The following is a 20,201-nucleotide window of genomic DNA, read 5'->3' as shown; positions in this document are numbered from 1 at the left end:
TGTTTTGAACAGTGTTAAATAGTAGAGGACTTTAATTAATACGGTTCAAGCTATTCTGCAATAATTATTTAATAGGATAACGGTAATGCTGAAGTATTTAAAATGCTTTGAGGTATGTAAAAGAGACACAAGAGAAATCTGGTAAAATGATTATCAGAGTTATTGAGGCCTTTTTAATTTAATGTATTTTTTAGATTTATTTTCAAAATAATACTTTCAACTTTTTTTTACTGTCTAGCCTATTGAGGCCCTTTTAAATATATAATGGAACATGCCATGTAATACTTAGAATCCACATTAACCACATTTTTTCCTTAAATTTTGCAGTGTGTGATTAATAAAGTTTCACAAATAGAAGAACTAGACACAGATGCTGTTATGAAGTAAGTATTAATGTTAGGTTGTGGTTGATCAGTAGCAGAAATGATGACACACACAAGGGAAGAGAACAGTTAAAATTCAGAAGGAGAAAGGCATGTATTGGTTAAAAAAAAGAAATTCAGCCCTGGCTGGTGTAGCTCAGTGGATTGAGCACGGGCCTGCGAACCACACGATCGCGGTTCGATTCCCAGTCAGGGCACATGACTCGGTTGCAAGCCTGTTCCCGGTTCCCGGCAGGGGACGCACGAGAGGCAACCATACATTGATATTTCTCTCCCTCTCTCCTTCCCTTCCCCTCTAAAGATAAAGAAAAATAAATAAAATAAAATAAAATAAAAAGAAATTCAGTAGTTGAAGTGATCTTCACTGGAAGAAGGCAGTCATCTGGAAGGCAACTCCTCGGAAAGGGGAGATGGAGCCATAAGCACCTTTCTTCCTTCCAATCTTTTGTAAGGGCTCCTCGTTGGCCAACCCCAGCAGGTCAGCTTCCAAGGGCAGAGAGAGGATACAGTGTAGATATGGAGGGGGGAAACTGAAGAATCCATTTCAGAGGAATAGCAGTGTTAAATTTAAATTATTTGGCCAAATAATTAAAACACAGCTTCTAATTGGATTTGAGAAATTTGAGTACAGGATTTGGAATTGCCATGTCTGTAATTTTTTTCACCTTTGAAATCCCTATTCTTTTATTTTGAGAAGAATGACAAATATTTTATGACTATGAATACCTTATTCATATAGATACATAAACTTTATTAACTGGCCTAAGATATGAATAGCTATGTGGACAACTTGTAAAACTTCTAGGTTAGACTCATAGAACGAGGATTGTGGAATTTTAATTTCCACATTATTACCTAGTGTAAACTCGGTTTCAGAATTAGTTGAAGCAACCCTAATAATTCAGGAAGCACAAGTACAATAGTTGGAAAAATTAAGTTAATTGGGACTGTTAAGAGCCCTATAGATAGGGAGAGTCAGTTATTTTTCATTTTTTTATTCCCTAGGGAATTTTCTCAAATAGAGAACTTTCTATATCAAGTATAGGAGTACCTTTGGGAAATAAATTACAAGCTGCAGCAGTAGTCATTAAAAATTTAGAGTATTTAGTCATTGTGGAACTATAAAATATTATTATGGAACTATTTTACATAAATTTTTTATCTTGAAGTTAATTGATTGGTGTCAGCTATGTAAATATTGGCTATATGCTTATATGTTATACTCATATACATAATAATTAGTGTATATATTATATCTAGTATATATTACATATATGTGTATACTAATATGATATTGGCTAATACTTACATAGCACTTTTTTATACACCATGAACTGTACTATGTATTTCTTATTAACTCACTTTAATATTTAGAGCAACCATATCAGTTTTGCTACTTTCCCTATGTTGAGAAAATTAAAGCATGGAGCAGTTAGGTCACTTGTCCAGGGTCATACAATTAGTATATGACTAGGCTGGAACTTGAACCAAGGCAGTGTGGCCCAAGAGCTCATGCTCTTAGCCACCATTTAATATGTGGAAAAATACTTATTTAGTTTGTAATTAGAAAAGTAGATTATTAACTTTATTAAGGGAGATTTATATTCCTATTTTTATCTATTTCAGAATATATTTTCTCCACCTTAAATCAAAATTGGTGTACTTCTCTATGGCTTTTTATCTGATGGTCACAAATCATGCTCACATGGAATTATATAAGATTCTTAAGTCAGTATACTTGACTAGACTAGTGTTAGAGATGTTTAAACAAGGAGGAGATGTTTGGTAATTAACTTCAACTCAATTTTATGATATTAGGTATCTAGATAAAATTACCTAATTCTTCTGTTACTAGATAGTATTTAGGATAGCTTCCTTTAATTTGTAGGTTTTGTTCATATATCATTTGGCCCAAAAATCACTATTTTTGTTTGATTTTTTTTCCCTAGGCTTGCAGATCAGATGAGAATGTTGAATTTCCCTCAGTGGTTTGATTTGCTAAAGGATATTTTCTCTAAGTTTATAGTTTTCCTACAGAGAGTTAAGGTAAGCTGATGTGATTATCAGTTTATCCAGAATATCCCTAAATTAAGTTAACTTTCTAGATTTATAAATATATGTAGAATCAATTGCACTAGAAACATTTCTTTGTTCTTGTAATTTTTCTAAGAGGCTTAGTTTTCAATAAGATTTAAAGTATTTTGGAATATTTTGGTACTTTTTATAATTTAGATGATTTGTTTTATAGTAAGAAGAAATATATTTGCTTGGCATTAAATGTTATACAATAATATTTTCTCTTATGATTTTGTGATACTTGAATCTCTTTAGATTATCTAGAAGTCAAATGTGAAACATTAAAAAAATCTGTCCCAAACCTAAACTAAATTTTTCTAGAAGTTTAGTATTGATAATAGTGACATTTTCTTAAACATAAGTTTGTATTTAAATTGCTTTATTTTTTTATTGTAGGTTTTTATTTTATTTTTCAGCCTGGGATCTAGTCAAGGATCATGTATTACATTAATTACCTTATTTCCTTAATCAAAACCACTTACTTTTAGGCTACTCAGTATAAGGAAAAGACTGTATCACACAGCATTTTTCAGAAGGAAAAAATGTCACAGACTCTAATATAGCAGTCCCTAACCTTTTTGGCACCAGGGACCGGTTTTGTGGAAGACAATTTTTCCATGGATGAGGAGGGGATAGTTTTGGGATGATTCAAGCATATTACATTTATTGTGCACTTTATTTCTATGGTTATTACATTGTAATGTATAATGAAATAATTATACAACTCACCATAATGCAGAATCAGTGGGCGCCCTGAGCTTGTTTTCCTGCAACTATCTGGGGGTGATGGGAGACATTGACACCGGAAGTGTATTGCTTATGTGCAGTCTACTCCATAACCTCATTTTGGTTGCTATCACTGCAGAAAACCCTGCTTCACAAAGGTAGGATGCTGGAAATAGAAGTAGACTTTTTAGTGCTTTTGTGGCAGTCTCAGGCTATTCTGCCGTGACTTTAACCTAGAATGTATGGAGATTTGAAGTTGCCTCAAACACACTTTTAGGGCCATTGTCATCTGAGATCTCAAGAAGTTGATTCTCTTCTAGCACCAATGAAGTTATTCACAAATGGGTTGGACATTTGTTTTTTACTCATTTTTCCTAGGGTTAGCAAGTGAGCTTACCAAAACTGTGACTGAGACAAGTGCACAGTACAGGAAAGAGGCATGGACAAAGTGGTAAATCAAATAATGGGTGGGCCACAAATGGACTAAAATAAGTGTTGGATTCTGACTTAAAGCCTGCCACCAGGTGCATCTGTACAATTGAAGTACATCATCTCATTTGCCCGATGCAGCTTAATTGTCACTTGCCACTTACTGATAGGGTTTTGATATCAGTCTTCAAGCAATTGATTTATTACGGTCTCTGTGCAGTCAAACCTCTCTGCTAATGATAATCTGTACTTGCAGTTGCTCCCTAGTATTAGCATCACTGCCTCAGCTCCACTTCAGATCATCAGGCATTAGATTCTTATAAGGAGAAGGCAACCTAGATTTTCACATGTGCAGTTCACAGTAGGGTTCGTGCTTCTAAGAGAATCTGTTGCCTTCCCTGATCTGACAGGAGGCAGAGCTCAGGTGGTAATTTGAGCGATGGGGAGTGGCTGTAAATGTGGATGAAGTTTTGCTCACTAGTCCACCACTTACCTCCTGCTGTGTGGCCTAGTTCCTAACAGCAGGATTAGGGGACCCCTGCTCTAAAACATATTGGTTGGGATTATGTTTTAATAAGTGAGCCATTTAGAATTACTGAGTATAATAGGCTATTTGTGAAATTAGGTATTTTTTAAATTATTGCCAGCATCTCCTGAGTATCATGTTAAAATGGCCTCGGGGACTTTGGTACTTATCTATGACATGGCTTTTTATTATTGTTGTTTGAGTGATGCTAAGTCACATGCATAAACTCTGCAATCAGAGTGGGAAAAGTTTTATAAAATGTGATTTACTATACTTAATTTAGACTCCGACCAAAATGTTGATCCTACCCATTGATAACGATTCAGTACTATAGCAACCCTTTATCTGTGGATTGCTCAATAACTAGGTCATGTTTTCACCTTTTCTTGTATTCCTATCATGACATTATCACACACTTCTATTTTCACATGTCTGGATATACAGAACTCCCACATTGCATAATATGGGCCAAATTTTTTAAGTATTTCACTTTTAGGTTTTGTATCAGTTAAACTAAGCCAAATTATTATAGTCCCTCCCTCATCCATTCACAGTTTTGCTTTCCATGGTTTTAGTTGCCCATGGTCAGCTACAGTCTGAAAATATTAAATGGAAAATTCCAGAAATAATCAGTTTGGTACACAATTCATAAGTTTTAAATTGCTCATCATTCTAAGTACTATGATGAAATCTCATGTGGTCCTGGTCCATCCTGTCTGGGATGTGAATCATATCTTGTTTAGCAGATCCATGCTGTATACACTCCCCACCTGTTAGTCACTGGGTAGCCATATTGATTATCAGATTGACTGTTGCACTATCTCAGTGCTGTGTTCAAGTAACCATTGTTTTACTTAATAATGGCTCCAAAGCATAAGAGTAGTGATGCTGGCAGTTTGGTAATGCCAAAGAAAAAATCATAAAGTGCTTCTTTTAAGTGAAAAGCTTAAAGTTCTTGACTTAATAAGGAAAGGAAGAAAAATGCTGAGGTTGCTAAGATCAGTGGTAAGATTGAATTTTCTATCAGTGAAATTGTAGAAAAAATATATGCTAATTTTGCTATTGCACTTCACACTGCAAAAATTCTGGTGACAATGCATAAATGCTTAGCTAACATGAAAAGGGCATCAAGTTTGCAGGTGGAAGGCATGAACAGAAAATGTGTTCAATTGATGGCAGTGTGTTGCACCAGAAAGCATACCAAGACTTCAGCAAGGGATCCCTTAAAACAAGTCACCACATTCATGTACTTTTTACTACAGTATGTTTTTATAATTGTTTTATTTTATTATTATTGCTGTTAATCTCTTACTCTAATTTATAAATTAAACTTAATCATAGGTATGTATGTGTAGGAAACATAGTAATATGTAGAGTTCCGTACTATTTGTAGTTTCAGGCATCTACTGGGGGTCTTGGAATGTATCCCTGAAGAACAGAGGGGATTACTGTTTTTAATGAATATATGTACAGTGATTTGTCATAGTTGTAATTTCTCATTTTCATATTTAGATCACTTAAGCTAATACTTCTGTAAGACATCTTTGAAGATGGAATATAAACTTTAAATACTACTTTATCTTTGATACAAGTTTGTGATTTTGTAAGGATATGATTTCACTGAAAAATAATGTTAATTATAAGCTGTTCATTTTTAATGAATTTAAAAATAACTACAGATTGGAAGGACCCAGATGTCTATCAGTAGAGGAGTGGTGAAATAAGGTATACCTGGTATATTCATTACAATGGAATGTCATGCAGCCAAGGATTTTTAATTATTGAAAATAATTAAACATTATTGTAACATTAAATGAAAAGGCAAGATGCAGACCTACTTATAAAATATGATTTCATCTATGTCAAAAAGATTTTGTTAATTTTTTTAAGATTATTTATTTATTTATCTTTAGAGGGAAGGGAAGGAGAGAGAGAGAGAACTGTCAATGCCTGGTTGCTTCTCGTTCATTCCCTGCTGGGAACTGGCCTGCAACCCAGGCGTGTGCCCTGAACCATGATCCTTTGGTTCACAGGCCCATGCTCAATCCACTGAGATACACCAGCCAGGGCTGTCAAAAAGATTTTTTATCTCTGCAACTTCATAGAACAAAGAGATAGCTTGTCTTCTCAAGGGTTATCTTTAGGTGATAAAAGTATGTATAATTTGTTACTCATTTTTGTTTTTCCTAAATTTTCTACAAAGAGGTATTATTTTTATGATCAGAAAAATTGTTTTGTTTTTAACAGTGTTTACCATGTTACAGGGATATACTATTTCAAATTCTTATTTAATTTACCAGGGTTATTAATCTAATGTCTTGTATTCTTATATTTACTTCTCAGAAACAAAGGATATTGTATATATCACTTTAGTGTGAAGTAAAATTATTTTTAAAAAGAAATTAAAACTTAAAATTTCAGCCAGAACATTTTAATAATATTTTTAGTGTAAAGAGATAAAAAAATTAAAAGTTGAGGCCTTAAAGATTTTATATTTGACCAATCATTAATGACTTAAGACTTCATATTGTTGTTAATTGTACTTTTTGAAATTTTTATTGCGGTAAAGTACTCCTCACATAAAATTTATTATCTTAACTATTCTAATTATACAGTTTAGCAGCATTAACATTGTTGTGCTATTATCACCATTATCCATCTACAGAATTCTTTTCATCTCAAAAAAAATTGAAACTATTAAAACAATAACTTCCCTCTCCTTCCTCCTTTCATCTCTTGGCAACCATCATTTACTTTCTGCCTCTATGAGTTTGCTCTAGGTACCTCTTATAAGTGTAATTATACAGTATTTATCCTTTTGTGATAGGTTTATTTCATTTAGCTTAATGTTTTCAGTGTTCATTTATTTTGTTTCATGTGTCAGAATTTTGTTCCTGGCTGAATATTCCATTATATGTATAGATCACATTTTGTTGATCCCTTCTGTCAGTGGGCACTTGAGTTGCTTCTACCTTTGCTATTGTGAATAATGCTTCCACGAATGTGAGAGAACAAATATCTCGTAGCTGCTTTCAGTTCTTTTGGGTATACAGAAGTGGAATTATTGAATCATATGGTAATTCTGTTTCTAATTTTTTTGAGGAAACTCCATACTGTTTTTCATATCAGCTATACTGATATGTATAGTTTTATATTCCTAACAATAGTGCACAATCGTTCTGGTTCATCCACATTCTTGCCAACACTCATTATTTTTCTTTTTTTGATAGTAGCCTTGTAATGGGTATAAGGTTGTACTACCTTTTGATTGGATTTTCATTTTTCTAGTGATTAGTGATGTTGATCTTTTTATGTGCTTACTGGCTATTTTTATATATCTTATGTGGAGAAATATTTTCTTTGCCCATTTATTAATTAGGTGTTGTTTTTGAATTACAGGACTTCTTTATATATTCTGGCTGTTGACTCTTTATCAGATATATGATTTGCAAATATTTTCTCACACTCTGTGGGTTGCTTTTTGTACTCTGTTGATTGTGCCCTTTGATGCACAGAATTTTTTAATTTTGATGGAGTTTATTTTGTTTTTGTTGCTGCCTGTGCTTTTGGTATTATGTCCATGAAATCATGACCAAATTCAGTGTTGTGAAGCTTCCCCCCTATGTTTTCTTATAAAAGTTAATTTTTTAGGTCTTATTTTATATCTTTTTTATATGGAATTAATTTTTGTATGCAGTGTAAGAAAAGGGTCATACTTTGTTTTTTGGCATGTGGGTATCCAGTTTTCTAAACGCCCATTTTTTTCAATCTTTACCCAAGGACATGTTTATTGATTTTAAAGAGAGGAGAAGGGAGGAAGAGAAATATCGATATGTGAGAGAAACATCAATTATTTGCCTCTCACACACATCCCAACAGAGAACAAACCCACAATATAGGCATGGGCCCTGACCAGGAATTGAACCTGTGACCCTTTGGTTTACAGGATGATGTTTCAGCCAACTGGGACACACCAACCAGGGCATACCATTTGTTGAAAACTCTCCTTTCCCCATTGAACAGTCTTGGTACTCTTGTCAAAAATCATTTGATTATATATGCAAGGGTTTATTTTTGAATTCTCTATTCTGTCTCATTAATTTCTATGTCTGTATTTATGCTAGTACTACACTGTTTTGATAACAGTATCTTTTATTAAGTTTTGACATCAGATTTTCAGCTATGAGACCTCCAACTTTTTTCATCTTTTAACTGTATTTTGAATTTTTATTAACATTCTTGTTTGTTGTCTGTATACCCCGTAGTTTAGGGTGATTTGTATAGCTGGGAAGGGAAAGACCATGCTAACTATCATAGTCTTTTTAAAAGAAAAAGTTAAGAAAGTAAGTCAGCAAGATGGATAGATAAGGGAAGAAGAAAGGTAAAACAAAGATGGAGAAATAAACACATTAAAATTAAGACATTAACCCTGGCTTGTGTGGCTTAGTGGATTGAGTGCCATCCTGTGAACCAAAAGATTCAATTCTTAGGAAACATGCCTGGGTTGTGGGCCAGGTTCCCCAGTTGGGGGTGTTCAAGAGGCAACCATTCGATATATCTCTCACGCATTGATGTTCCCCTGTCTTTCTCCCTCCCTTCCCCTTTCTCTAAAAGGTAAGTAAGTAAATAAAATCTTTAAATAAATAAATCTTTATTTTTTTAGTCAGTAGTGGAGATTAAAATCACCAGTGGTGAAGTGTAGCAAGGAGCAAGTTTGTGACAATAAGAGAAGTTACTGATCAAGAGAAAGGGGGAAAAAAGCAATATCCATAGGCACTTTGGTAGTGTAGCCCTTGAAGGCACAGAATCTCTGCTGTGTATAGTGTGGGCTATTGTATCTTTTAGAGTGCTCTTAGTTCCAAATAACAGGAAAACATAAGCCAAAGTGTCTTTAAACAGTCAAGGGGATTTATTTGTTTATATAACTGAAAAATATTTACAGGTAGGTCAACTTTTAGTGTTTCATAGAAAAGTTGATGATATTATCTAGCCTGGGTTTTGTTTCTCTGCGTTTCTCTCAGTTTATCTTCTATGTATCTTTTTTAGCTTTAAGCTCAGGTCACAGTAGTTCCATGTGCTGATTGCACTAGCTTAGACTGTCTTTGAAGACCTTATGTTGGAGCCTGCTTCCCTAGAACCATGTAGATCTTGAAAAACAAATCAAGAGTTTTGAGAAAGGGGACAATAAATTAGGAGAATGCAACCATGAATGTTAAAGTAGTCAAGTAGCCCCTTATTTCCTAATAGTTCAGAAAGACTTAATTTATATAAAATTACTCTGAATTCATGTAGCTTTCAATACTTATTAAGTACCTCCTATGTGCTCAGTAGTCCAATACCTTATCCATTAAGGTACACTATTCCAATATCTTAGAGCTAATATTGTAGTGTAGACCTAAAATAAAAAAAGTTAAAAAGATAATAAAAACTTATTTTTTTAAAGTGGGTAATGGGATAAAGTTGCTGGGAAGAGTCAGAGGAGGCCTCTTTGAGGAAGTAACTATGTGCAAGAACCTGAATGATGAGAGGAAACACTTATGCAAAGATCAAGGTGAAGAGCATTCCAAACAGGAAACAACAAAGGCACTGGGATGAGAACAATATAATTTAGAAGAATAGAAAGAGAATCAGAATGTCTGAAGAGTGAGAAAAGGCATGAGATGAAGAGAGAGATGGATATAAGGATAGGCACGGTAAGAAATACAGATTTTTTTTCTTTTAAGCAAGCACATCAATGAATATGATTCTTCAACAGGCAAGTTATATTTAGTGTAACCTATCTAAGAGGTTGAGAAATCTGCAATATATTTTGGGAGATTTCTATTTACAAAATCAATTAAAATACAGAAGTCTATTCCTAAGTTTTAGGGAACCCATTTCTCTTGAGCAGTTCTTTTTCACGAGTCACAGTTTATTAAAAGATTGGTAGAAATTCTTACATGCATGACCTTGAGACATTTCTAATATGTTCAAAAGTACATATGCAGAATTCACTTTGGGGAACTGTAAGTGCAAGATATTTTAAATCCTTTAAAAATGTATCTTGTTTTCTTATAGGCAACGTTAAATGTCATTCACAGTGTTGTTCTCTCAGTTCTTGACAAAAACCAAAGAACTAGAGAATTGGAGATTTCACAACAGAAGAATGCTGCAAAAGATAATTCACTGGACACAGAGGTGGCTTATTTAATCCACGAAGGCATATTTATAAGTGATGCATTCGGCGAGAGTGAATTAACACCTATAGCAGTTGACACTGCTTCTCAAAGAAACGCATCCCCAAATAGTGAGCCCTGCAGCAGTGATTCGGTATCTGAACCCGAATGTGCTACTGACTCTTCATCCAGCAAAGAGCAGATACCATCATCTGCTACTCCAGGAGGTGTGGACATTATGTGAGTATGGTAACTACTGACAACTTAACAAGACTTTGAATCATTAATGGTTTCAGTAAGATTGGTTGTTGTTTCTTGGAAAACCATGCATACTTTGGTTTTGGAATTTATAACAAAAGTGAATTAATTTTATGAAAAATTTTTTTGAAAATATATGGAAGTTAGTAACAGGGTAAGCTTTGGAAGTAAGTGAGAATTGCAGAATTGTAAGTTTAGAAAGGAATCATTTAATTAAATGCCCTCATTTCAAAGAGTTTAGATGATGTAAAATCACTAGAAGAAGAACTTGTCCTGAAACTCAGATTGGTATTGCTTTGCTTATTTTTCTTTTGTATCACCTTCATATTTTATATATAGTGAAGATCTGTTTGATACACAGTTTTTTTATTTTTCAAAAAATTAATTTCCAAATAGATCACACTGTCTTTTTAAACATTACTTTTTAAAACTCACTTTGAATTTTCAAATTTACAGAAAAATTGCTAGAATAGTACAAAACACTGTCATATATTTTTTGTGCTGATTCTGCATTTGTTAACAGTTTACCACATTGTCTTATTTCTTTTGCCCTTCTTTTTTCTCTCTTCCTCTGTCTTTCATGTTAGTATTTTTCTGAATCATTTTGACAATAGGTTGCAAACTTGATGTCCCATTATCTCCAAATACTTCAGTGTATATTTCCTAAATACATTAACACTACCTTAAATAACTACAGTATACCTATTAAAATCAAGAAAGCTGTGATAACATTGTGGATTATTATCTGGTCAAAGAATATAGTTTGGATTTAATCATTTTAAGAATAAGAAGTCAGTACTTCTGTTCATTTTCACATAAGTCAATCTATAGCCCAGGAGCTTAGAAAGGTTGCATTAACAGTGTAAAGTCAGCTATAACACCTTCCTTCTCCAGTAAAAAGAAAACTAAAAAAAAACCCCAAACCCCCCAAAACCCTGAAGTATGTATCAATAAAACATTTTTTTCTTATTCAGGCTAATATTTTTCCATTTACTGGGTAGGGTACAGTCTGAAACTGCTATTGAAAGATGCAAAAACCTCTATAGCTTAAACAGTATAGAATGGTTCTCTCATGTAACAGTTCAGAATCAGGTAGTCCAGAACTGAGAAGGCAGCTCTTCCATCCTCATTGTGTAGTTTCTATCTTAGTCTAAGGCGTCTGCTCCAGTTTTTATCTCATCTGTATCCCTAGCAGCAGGAAGGAGAGGGCAAAGGGTTAGTACCTTTCTTACTTTTTTTTAGTTTTTTTAAAAAATACATTTTATTGATTATGCTATTAGACTTGTCCCATTTCCCCCCGCTTTATTCCCCTCCACCCTGCACACCCCCTCCCACCCACCTTCCTCCCTTTTAGTTCATGTCCATGGGTCATACATATATGTTCTTTGGCTTCTACATTTCCTATACCTATCTTAACCTCCCTGTCTATTTTCTGCCTACCATTTATGCTACTTATTCTCTGTACCTTCCCCTCCTCTCTCCCCCTCCCACTCCCCTTTTGATAACCCTCCATGTGATCTCCATTTCTGTGGATCTATTCCTGTTCTAGTTGTTTGCTTAGTTTGGGGTTTTGTTTTTTTTTTTAGGTTTGGTTGTTAGTAGTTGTGAATTTGCTGTCCTTTCACTGTTCATATTTTTATCTTCTTTTTCTTAGATAAGTCCCTTTAACATTTCATATAATAAGGGCTTGGTGATGATGAACTCCTTTAACTTGACCTTACCTGAGAAGCATTTTATCTGCCCTTCCATTTTAAATGAAAGCTTTGCTGGATAGAGCAATCTTGGATGTAGGTCCTTGCCTTTCATGACTTAGAATACTGTTTTCCAATCCCTTCTTGCCTGCAAAGTCTCTTTTGAGAAATCAACTGACAGTCTTATGAACACTCCTTTGTGGTAACTGTCTCCTTTACTCTTATTGCTTTTAAGATTCTGTCCTTATGTTTAATCTTGGCTAATGTAATTGTTATGTGCCTTGGTGTGTTCTTCCTTGGGTCCAACTTCTTTGGGACTCTCTGAGCTTCCTGGACTTCCTGAAAGTCTACTTCCTTTGCCAAATCGGGGAAGTTCTCCTTCATTATTTGTTCAAATAAGTTTTTAATTTCTTGCTCTTCCTCCTCTTCTGGTCCCCTTACGATTTGTATGTTGGAATGTTTAAAGATATCTTGGAGGTTCCTAAGCCTCTCCTCACTTTTTTGAATTCTTGTTTTTTCATTCTGTTCTGGTTGAATGTTTGTTTCTTCCTTCTGCTCCAAACCATTGATTTGAGTCCCAGTTTCCTTCTCATCACCGTTGGTTCCCTGTACATTTTCCTTTATTTCACTTAGCATAGCCTTCATTTTTTCATCTAGTTTGCAACCATATCCAACCAATTCTGTGAGCATCCTGATAACCAGGGTTTTGAACTGTGCATCTGATAGGTTGGTTATCTCTTCATCACTTAGTTGTATTTTTTCTGGAGCTTTGATCTGTTCTTTCATTTGGCCCATTTTTTGTTTGTTTGTTTGTTTGTTTGTTTGGCTTGGCTTGCCTGTTAATGTAGTAAGGGGCAGAGCCTTAGGTGTTCACCAGGGTGGGACAACCCTTGTTGCTGCATTGTGAAGCTGTAGGTGGGAAAGGGGTCCAAGAGGAAACTATGATGCTTGCTCTGCTCTTGGTCAGATTTCAGTCACTTCTTCGGCTACCCACAGTCAAATTGGGCCCTTCTGGTGCTGATTCCCGGTTGGAGGGCTTGTGTAGGTTCTAGGACCCTGTTGGTCTCTCCAATGAACTCTCCTGTGAGGCTGGGAGTTTCTCCCACTGCCACCTCAACCCCCATAGGTGTTTTCAATCAAAGGTTTGAAGCTTTATTTCCCCTCACTGAAAGTCTGGGTGGCATGGTTTGTGTTGCTCCCCAGTTGTTCCTCCCGGTTTAATCAGCATGCCAATGTGGGACCGCCCAGTCTGCAATCCTCCACCTGGCTGGGTCTGCCAGCCACCACCTTGTCTACTGGCTGTAGCCTTGCCTACGCTGGTCCTCCAGCTACCACCTTGCTGCAGTTCCTCTCTGCCCAGCTGCCTGTCTCGCTGCCTGTCTCTGCCCCTCCTATTGGTCTGCATGAATGTTTCTTCTGTAACTCTTTGGTTGTTGGACTTAATACAGTTCGACTTTCTGTTCTGGTTGCTTTTTGTTTTTAAATTTGTTGTTGTCCTTCTTTTGGCTGTGTGTCTTACATTTCCTTCTTTTTTTATATATATTTTAAATGTTTTATTTTTATTTATTTATCTTTAGAGGGGAAGGGAAAGAGAGAAGGAGAGAAATATCAATGTATGGTTGCCTCTCATGAGTCCCCTGCTGGGAACTGGCCTGCAACCCAGGCATGTGCCCTGACTGGGAATTGAACCGCGATTGTGTGGTTCGCAGGCCCACGCTCAATCCACTGAGCTACACCAGCCAGGGCTTACATTTCCTTCTTAAAGCTGGAAAAATGCATTATACCTTACAAATACTCCTGCTCTACTTTAAGTTCCTTGAGGACAGTAATCTGTTATATCCCCTTCAGGGTCAGGAATTTAAACACAGTTAAGTGCTTAGGAGAAGGTTAATTCAGTTAAACTGAATGTTAACAACCTTTCGTAATTGTAAGTAAACAGCCTGTTTGTAATGAAATAACATTCCTTCCTTTTTCCTTCCTTCCACTGTGTCATCCTAGACACCTGTGCACAACCTACTATAGCTATCACCTTGTACCTAAGTAGAATTTTTTGGCTGTAGTTCTTGCAAAATCTCCAGAGTCTGAATGTAACTATTAAAAATATTGTAGCAGAAAGAGAAAATTACTCTTATATAAGACTAGGCTAAAATATATTTATATTATCTTGACACATTTAAGTAATTTTTCACCACAAATAATAAAAGTAATTTGATACATCACCGAATTTTTCCTCAGATGTTTTATTGCATTTTGTTTTTTACTGATATGTGACCTATGTGGAACAATGTGTTCATGACTTTTTCTAACTTAATCTATTTTAATTATTTTCAGGGTGAATGAAGACATGAAATTAACTGACTTAGAACTAGGAAAGCTAGCAAATAATACGCAGGAGTTATTGTATAGCGCCTCAGATATATGCCATGATCGAGCTGTCAAATTTCTCACATCAAGAGCAAAGGTTAGTTGTTTTGATAAAGCTTTAGATATTTTATATGTAGTGTAATTATTTTGAAAATCTAGAATCATATCCCTGCTTATGTCCCTATGTTTCCCATAATGCATATTATATTTTTGACGCATAATAAGATTAACAGTACTGGTATGGTCTATTAGGGAGATGTTAAACCAAATAAGAGAGAAATAGGAAGACTTATTCAAGTGTTATTTTCAAATCAATGATTTAATAAAAGACTTAAATTGAAATATACCTTAATAATTAATTTGAAATAATACTGTTATATATATGTCTGTGTAACTACTCAATTTATTAATAAAATTAGTTGAATTCCAATATTGTGAAGTTTTTATATAATGACATGAATTTTTTTGAGCTAATGTACTTTAAATGGATTAGAATAAAATTCAGACATCTTAAGCTTCAATTTTGGGGACTAAAGTATTAGAAAATTTATTAAATTGATTTTAAAATAATTTTTATGAATATAATTATATTACATATCATAAAAATAATATAATTAATATTAACATTTGTTTGAGTGGTTTTATAGCATATCCATATTTGGTGTTATACTAACTCTGTCATGATTTTCGTGTTACTTTTAAAATTTAGGATGGTTTTCTTGAGAAGCTAAATTCCATGGAATTCATAACACTTTCTAGATTAATGGAAACATTCATTTTAGACACTGAACAGATATGTGGAAGAAAAAGCATGTCATTGCTTGGAGCACTTCAAAGTCAAGCTAGTAAATTTGTAAACAAGTTTCATGAAGAGAGAAAAACCAAGCTCAGGTATTATAACCATGTCCATTCTGTCGGGAACATTGCCTTTCCTTTCCCACTCAAAGTGAAGTTGATTATGTTTTGTCACTCTTCTTAGTTAGGTTGGAGATATAAAAAGAGAAATACTTTCTGAAAGTATTCATACTGTTTATGAACGATTTTTATTTATTAAGGTGTTCAGCATTTTTAAGTCTTATGTACTAGCAATAGCTAACAGCCATTACTGTGTAAAAACTCAGTGCCTTGTATTGATGAGCTCTACTTAAACTTAATGTGTTTGTAGTTTTTATTATTATTAAAAGATATAAAAGTCTTATGTACTTTCTTAGCTCTTTTTAACCAATGAAAATGGCATAAAATATTATTCAAGTTTATTTTTCTTTTTTCTTTTAAATAGCCTCCTCTTAGACAATGAGCGGTGGAAGCAAGCCGATGTTCCAGCAGAATTTCAGGATCTTGTTGATTCTTTATCAGATGGAAAGATTGCTTTACCTGAAAAAAAATCAGGGGGTATGTGTATCTTTTCACACACTCTCTTCCAATTTTATATTGTCTGTTCATTTTGTAGGAATGCTTAATATTTCTTTAATTGACAGTGCCACTTTAAAAGCCTAGAACTGATACTTCCAGCTTTGTTAGTAAGTAGTTGACTGTAAAAGTATCTGTGGTGATTTATAATAATTTCATATACTTATTGATGATTAATCATATGCCAGACACTGGACCAGCTCCTTTTTAAAACTCCAGTTATTCTTTTCAACAAATTGATATGAATCTACTATTATATTAACAGTCAGAAAGTGAGAAAGCATGAAGCTTTTAAGGGTTAAAGAATTTTGTATCAATGTGATGAGCTAGGATTTGAAACCAGCTTTCTATAATTTCACAGCTATATTCTTACCCACTGTACTGTATTATTTAGAGACATGTAACTATTCATTCAGCCCTAGTAAACTTCTTTTTGTTATATATTAAAACAGGGATAGCAGTTATAATTCTTTAAAAGGGTTAAGTCCAATGAAAAAATATGTATTAGCAATCACATTAGACATAGTATATTAGCAATTAATGTAGTATAATATGATAGAGACAACCGCAGTGTAAAGAACCATAGAAAAAGAAGCTCAGTGGATTGAGTGTGGGCCTGCGAACCACACGATCGCGGTTCGATTCCCAGTCAGGGCACATGCCTGGGTTGCAGGCTGGTTCCCTGCAGGCCAACTCCCAGCAGGGGACGCACAGAAGGCAACCATACATTGATGTTTCTCTCCCTCTCTCCCTCCCATCTAAAGATAAATAAATAAATAAAATCTTAAAAAAAAAAAAGATCAGGGACTCAATTCATTATATAAAAAAAAAAAGAAAAAGAAAACTATGGAGACTTAAGTAGAAAGGGCCAGAGAGGTAGGAAGAAAATCAGAAGAACATAGAAGTCAAAAAGTCAGAATTTCAAGAAGAGAATTGGTATCATATATTGGTTGAAAGATGAAAATGGCTTAAGTGAAGTTATCATGTGATAATAATGTAAATTTATATACAACTTGACCTGTGTATACTAGATTTGAAGCTATAAAGTCCTTGAATATTTTTAATGGAGGAGGCATTTACATTTTCAGTTTTATGCATTTAATAAAAATTTAATATTTTTACATAGAAATATTTTTAAATTGTATACTTACCATTTGCACAAAATATAATGGCATAGCAATAGAAAAACAGTAAAATATAGACAGAGTTACCACAAGTTTGACGTGTAGCTCATTTGTTAGTAATTGGAGTGAGAAAGTCAGATTGTAGGTCAGTGCTACATAACTCAGAAGGTGAGGAAGGGTAGACATTGTATAGCCTACTTTTTTTAGAAGTTTGGCCATGAAAGGAAAGTGAGTGATGAAATTATATTTAGAGACATAAGAGAAATTAGAGATTGTTACTTTAATCCACTCAAGGAATTGAAAAAAGAGTTCTAAGGTAGGAGAAGCTGAGTTATATTTTTATGCTTAACAGAAAGAGGAGAAGGTTAATTTAGCATAAGAATGATGTAGTGATTGTGGAGCAGTTACCCTGAAATGGAATCCATAGTTCAGGAGAAAATCTGTCTCTTCTACCATTGTGACAAGAGGGTTAAAGACAGGTTGCAAAATAGGTTAATTTATATAGAGCAGAGAGAGGAATGGAAGGAATGAAGTAAATTTCTGCTTTCTAGTGCCTGTTGTTAGTAGATAACAGTATTGGGTGATGATCACAATTTTTAAGTGATTTATATTAGCAAAGCAAAAACATTCAAGTAGCAAAAACTGGGAGAAAAATAAAACACTGATCATTCTAAATCACAAGTTTATTATTTTTCTTAAATATAATTTTATTGATTATATTATTACACTTGTCCCATTTTTCTCCCCTTTATTCCCCTCCACCCTGCATCCTCCCTTTCCACCATCATTCTCCTACCTTGATTCATGTCTGTGGGTTATACACATAAGTTCTTTGGCTTTTCCATTTCCCATACTATTCTTAACCTCCCCTGTCTATTTTGTACTTAACAGTTTATGCTTATTTCCTGTGCCTTTTCTCCCATTCTCCCCACTTCTTTTCCCGTTGACAACCCACCATGTGATCTCTATTTTTGTGAATCTGTTCCTGTTCTAGTTGTTTGCTTAGTTCATTGTGTTTTTGTTTTTGTGTTTTTAGGTTCACTTGTTGATAGTTGTGAGTTTGTTGTCATTTTACTGTTCATATTTTTTATCTTCTTTTTCTAAGTCCCTTTAACATTTCATATAAGAAGGGCTTGGTGATGATGAACTCCTTTAACTTGACCTTACCTGAAAAGCACTTTATCTGCCCTTCCATTCTAAATGAAAGCTTTGCTGGACAGAGTAATCTTGGATGTAGGTCCTTGCCTTTCATGACTTAGAATACTTCTTTCCAGCCCCTTCTTGCCTGCAAGGTTTCTTTTGAGAAATCAGCTGACAGTCTTATGAGCACTCCTTTGTGATAACTGTCTCCTTTTCTGTTGTTGCTTTTAAGATTCTGTCCTTATGTTTAATCTTGGCTAATGTAATTGTTATGTGCCTTGGTGTGTTTCTCCTTTGGTCCAACTTCTTTGGGATTCTCTGAGCTTCCTGGACTTCCTGGAAATCTATTTCCTTTGCCAGATTGGGGAAGTTCTCCTTCATTATTTTTTCAAATACATTTTGATTCCTTGCTCTTTCTTTTTTCCTTCTGGTACCCCTATGATTTGTATGTTGGAATGTTTAAAGATGTCTTGGAGATTCCTTAGCCTCTCCTCATTTTTTTGAATTCTTGTTTTTTCATTCTGTTCTGATTGAATGTTTGTTTCTTCCTTCTGCTCCAAACCATTGATTTGAGTCCCAGTTTCCTTCTCATCATCGTTGGTTCCCTGTACATTTTCCTTTATTTCACTTTAGCATAGCCTTCATTTTTTCATCTAGTTTGCAACCATATCCAACCAATTCTGTGAGCATTCTGATAACCAGGGTTTTGAACTGTGCATCTGATAGGTTGGTTATCTCTTCATCACTTAGTTGTATTTTTTCTGGAGCTTTGATCTGTTCTTTCATTTGGCCCATTTTTTGTTTGTTTGTTTGTTTGTTTGGCTTGGCTTGCCTATAGTAAGGGGAGGAGCCTTAGGTGTTCACCAGGGTGAGGCAACCCAGGTTGTGTTACTGTATGTGGGGGAAAGGTTTGAAAGGGAGCAATGGTGCTTGCTCAGATCTTGGCCAGATTTGTCACTTCTTCTGCTACCCACAGTCAAATGGGCCCTTCTGGTGCTGATTCCTGGGTGGGTGGTTTTGTGTACATCTAGGACCCTGTGGATGTGTCTCTCCAATGAACTCTCCTGTGAGGCTGGGAGTTTCTCCCAACTGCCACAACAACCACAGGGGTTTTCAGTCAGAGGCTTTGAGGCTTTATTTCTCTGTGCTGGAACCCTGGGTTGTGCTGTCTCTCTTGCTCCCCAGTTGTTCTTCCTAGTTTATCTGCACAAAAATGTGGAAGCTCCAGGTCCTCCCACTACATTGCCTGGTCTGCCAGCCGCTGCCTCATCTGCCCGAGTCCTCCAGCCACCACCTTACCATGAGTCCTCTCCACACAGGCTACCCATCTCTGCCCCTCCTACCCATCTGAATGAATGTCCTTTAACTCCTTGGTTGTCGGACTTCCATACAGGTTGATTTTCTGGCATTTATGGCTATTTTTGGTTTTTAAATTTGTTGTCTTTCTTTTGGTTGTGCAAGGAGGCAAAGTGTATCTACCTACGCCTCCATCTTAGCTGGAAGTCCTAAATCACAAATTTAAAATGAGATTTATTGCTCATCTGCTACTCTTTTAAGCTATATTTGATTGACTTTCTGCAGTGTGAGGTTTCTTAGATGACTAAGACATGTTTTCTGTCCCTGAATACCTCTGACTTGCAATTCACTGTCATGATTTTTTAATTCAAATAATATAGTGTGATTGAATTAACTATGTATTTTTCCTGCAAAGTAACTATTTGTTTTCATTTCCTGTTTGAAGGATACTAACAACAGTTTTTTTCTATATGCCCTACTTCTCTTCCAGTCTTCTTTTTCTTTCCTCTGAGAGAGAAAAAAGTATATGCTATTAGAAGTCCATCAACATTTTACTAGTTTTTACCAACTTGAAAGTCATTGGTTATTATTTATCCACCATTCATTTGAGTTAATAGCTACTT

The 20,201-nt window shown here is 34.9% G+C and overlaps 1 protein-coding gene across 5 annotated transcripts in view; it reads left to right on the top strand.

Moving 5' to 3' along the window:
• The window catches only part of VPS54 (VPS54 subunit of GARP complex), a 104,043-nt gene that overhangs the window by 60,832 nt on the left and 23,010 nt on the right, over positions 1-20,201 (top strand). For all 5 annotated transcript variants that reach the window (XR_005066767.1, XM_037048027.1, XM_037048026.1 and 2 more), the window contains 6 exons: positions 328-383; positions 2,333-2,429; positions 10,198-10,535; positions 14,576-14,705; positions 15,318-15,499; positions 15,888-16,000. Coding sequence is in view for 4 of the 5 variants with exons in the window: in XM_037048027.1 (XP_036903922.1) it covers positions 328-383; positions 2,333-2,429; positions 10,198-10,535; positions 14,576-14,705; positions 15,318-15,499; positions 15,888-16,000 (916 nt within the window). In the remaining variant the exon portion in view is untranslated. The remainder of the gene's footprint in view (positions 1-327; positions 384-2,332; positions 2,430-10,197; positions 10,536-14,575; positions 14,706-15,317; positions 15,500-15,887; positions 16,001-20,201) is intronic.

This window comes from Sturnira hondurensis, unplaced genomic scaffold (genome assembly GCF_014824575.4).
Source record: "Sturnira hondurensis isolate 20B ecotype Veracruz unplaced genomic scaffold, ASM1482457v3 Scaffold0006413, whole genome shotgun sequence".
Taxonomy (NCBI): domain Eukaryota; kingdom Metazoa; phylum Chordata; class Mammalia; order Chiroptera; family Phyllostomidae; genus Sturnira; species Sturnira hondurensis.
This window is presented reverse-complemented; position numbering and strand designations above follow the sequence as displayed.